General features: G+C 37.7%; 1 protein-coding gene and 1 long non-coding RNA gene across 3 annotated transcripts in view; one reads left to right on the forward strand and one right to left on the reverse strand.

Annotated features, from left to right (window-relative positions):
• LOC111086792 overlaps positions 1 to 1,092 on the forward strand; it is a 14,224-nt gene extending 13,132 nt beyond the window's left edge. For both annotated transcript variants that reach the window (XM_022391085.1, XM_022391086.1), the window contains exon 5: positions 318 to 1,092. In XM_022391085.1, the coding sequence (XP_022246793.1) occupies positions 318 to 1,054 (737 nt within the window). In that variant the 3' untranslated portion in view covers positions 1,055 to 1,092. The remainder of the gene's footprint in view (positions 1 to 317) is intronic.
• The window catches only part of LOC111086793, a 24,718-nt gene that overhangs the window by 20,157 nt on the left and 1,319 nt on the right, over positions 1 to 3,242 (reverse strand). Inside the window, exon 2 of the long non-coding RNA XR_002611512.1 lies at positions 2,773 to 2,782. This is a non-coding gene — a long non-coding RNA (uncharacterized LOC111086793). The remainder of the gene's footprint in view (positions 1 to 2,772; positions 2,783 to 3,242) is intronic.

Raw genomic sequence — 3,242 nt, forward strand, 5'->3', positions numbered from 1 at the left:
TTGCCCGATAAGTCACAATCCTTCTAGAAACTCCAGCACGCATGCTCCCAGCGTCGCGTGACTTCCGCTGTCGTAACAGTAACAATAATCACTTCAGCGACTCAAAATTACTTTTCTCTAGAAGTTAATATAAATATTTCAGTCTTACTAGAAAAAATTGCAAAGGATTGGTGTGTTGTAATGAAATTAATTTTTCCAGGACCTGTTTTCCTCGTTAACTTTTACGTCTACATTTGACTTAGATTTTGCACTTTGTGTTAGCTGTAATTTTTGTAAAACTTTTAAAATAAAAACTTTTTTTTTGCTATTTTTTACAGACACGAGTGGAGTTGAACTATTTGATGAGAACAGTGTTTGTATTCCATTTGAGACAGATGTTCAGTCCCCATCTCGACTAGTCCTCACTCCCCAACTCGCTCCAAAATGTTCTTCCGGTTCCTACTCTTCCCTTGTCTCATTGGGAAGAGTTTCCTTGGGGAAGTTCTTTGACAGATCTGCTCCACGTTCTCTCCAATTGTCACCAGCTCTTTCTCAGCATTCCCTTTATGCCCAATATATATTCTCCAACCCAGAGGTTGCTCCTCTCTCGAATTCCCATTTCCACAAAATGGGGGTTTCACCCGTCACTTCCGAGATATATTTTGTTCATTCTGATTCTCCTATAACTAGTCCTAACAGCAGAGGAAACGTTAGTCATTCTCAAAGCTGTAAAAATCAAATGCTACAAGGAAAAAAAGTGTACACTCGATCAGTTTCGTGTTCTTCTGACGCAAGATCTCGGGTAGAGAACTCTCTATGGAATGTACCTTCTGGAGACGACACTCGCCCTTGTAGTATCCATGATCAGCCATTACTGACCATAGAAAAGTCTTCATTTTCTACCCAACCTCCTGATTTAATACCTTTAACTGTAAGTGGACAACCAGCTCTTAAGCAGCCATACAAGCGTAAGAATAGGACGTACAGTCATTTTAAATCAGACTCTCAGCTGTTTAATGTTAAACTTGCTGTTAATAACGGCTGTCCACTGAAGGGCTCTCTAGAAATAAGGTGATGTTTGAATTTAGAAACCTTCTCATTGCAAAAAAAAAAGAAAAGAAAAAGGCACTACCTAAATCATTCCATCATTATTTGTTCAAGTTTGTATGTAATATTTAAGTCTCAGGAGTTTGATTAGCACGAGTATATTTGACACACAAATGTCCATTTGTTTATAATGAAGTTCATAATCGGACATGTTTTCCCCAACATTTCTATTGCAGGTTATCTATTTATTTAATATTTTATCAAGAAAGTAATATTGCTGTTACATCTTAAACGAAATAACATCTCAATACATATGTTTACATTCGCTGGAATTTGTAAGAAGTTTTAAGATTTTTTTTTCTGAAGTGGTAGTAAATATCTGTTCCTAAATAAAGACAACTTCGTAAACTACAAATTTTCTATAATCATTATTCTTACTCTAGATAGCCAGTCATGCCAAGTGGTGAACGTGCAGGGCTGCGAATCCGAAGGTTCAATACACTCCACACTTTCAGCCGCAAGCGCATTATAAAAGTGACAGTCAATCCTCTTGTTTTCACAAATAAAACATCTGATAATTATAATAAATTCATCTTGTGTGTGTGTAAAAATCATAATAAATATTTTTAACATTACAAGTCAACAGAATTTATTTGTGAATTTGCAGATGGAGAGCCGCTATCCAGCAAGACACGCCGCCATAGGAGATTTGTTCTTTCTCTAAACCAAGTAAGTCGTCGTTAAGTAAGGGACGTTTATCACAAACGCTAATGTCATCCAAGATTGTGGTGGTAATAAGTACCAAAATAGTATGGATGATCCTTGCAACAAGTATATAATGTACATTTCGATTAAACGTTAGTTTTCCCCTTTAGGAACACATAAAGGACTGTTTTTGGAGCATATGAAAGCATAGAATATACCGTAGCATTGTCTTGGATAAGCGTAGACACTCAAAACTAAATTTTAACTCACGAGACGACTGTGTTATGTGTCATGTTTACTTGTAATATTCTGAACCTTTTCATTTATCTTCCCGATAGCACTCCAATGGGTCGTTGGTAAGTTAAAACACTTACAATGTTAAATTTGTGCTTATTTCAAAAAGTACACAAAAATTGATACCGTATTTACCAGTTGAGTAACAAGGAAAGGATGGAACGAACCCATTTCTATACGAGAATGTCACTCGTGTTTGGATGCATATTGTGACACATCACTAATACTTTTAATTATCTAGTTTGACTGCACTATTTGTAGCTTTAGATATTAAGTGAATTTTTAATCTGAACTTTTTATGATGAAAAACATCTCTGCATGATGGGCTATCTGTCCTGTGTTCATCACAAGAGTAGAGCTTCGAATTTTAGCACCATAAGACTTTTTTTTAATACACAGGTAAGGGGCGTATTGATCATAATTCAGACACACACAAAAAAAATAAGAACAAAAAAGGCCTGGCATTCGCATCACAATCTGTGGTTCGCTGGTTCGAATCCTGTCACCGAACATGCTCGCCCTTTCAGCCGTGGGGGCATAATGTTATAATAAATCCCACTATTCTTTGGTAACGAATAGCCCAAGAATTGGTGGTGGGTGTTTTGTCTATCTTCATTCCCTCTAGTCTATCACCTCAAAATTAGGGACGATTAGCGCAGATAGCCCTCGAGTAGATTTGTGCAAAATGCATTACACAAACATATAAAAATCGTGTTTGTTATAGAAGCCATCTATCTTTGATTATACACACTAAAAACTTGGAATTTCGAGAGATCTAATTGTCAAGAAGTAAGCACTTGTAGTATATACGACATGCAGATCAAGACACAAGTAGTGTATCGTGCGGCTAAAACAACCTGCAGGGGACACTGTGTGTTATTATGTGTATGTGCTCTACTGGACCATTACTTCACATACCCAAATTTGAAGGCAATCCATTAAGAAATACACGAGATATAAAATATCCAATTTTGATTGAATTTCTTCCTATTTTTTTTTTGCCCCCCCAGTGGCACAGCGGTATGTCTACGAACTTACAACGCTAGAATCAGTGTTTTTCTGGCCCGGCATGGCCAGGTGGTTAGGGCACTCGACTCGCAATCTGCGGGTCGCGGGTTCGAATCCCCGTCCCACCAAACATGCTCGCCCTTTCAGCCGTGGGGGCGTTATAATGTGACGGTCAATCCCACTATTGGTTGGGAAAAGAGTAGCTCAAG

Source organism: Limulus polyphemus, unplaced genomic scaffold (assembly GCF_000517525.1).
Source record: "Limulus polyphemus unplaced genomic scaffold, Limulus_polyphemus-2.1.2 Scaffold1434, whole genome shotgun sequence".
NCBI lineage: Eukaryota > Metazoa > Arthropoda > Merostomata > Xiphosura > Limulidae > Limulus > Limulus polyphemus.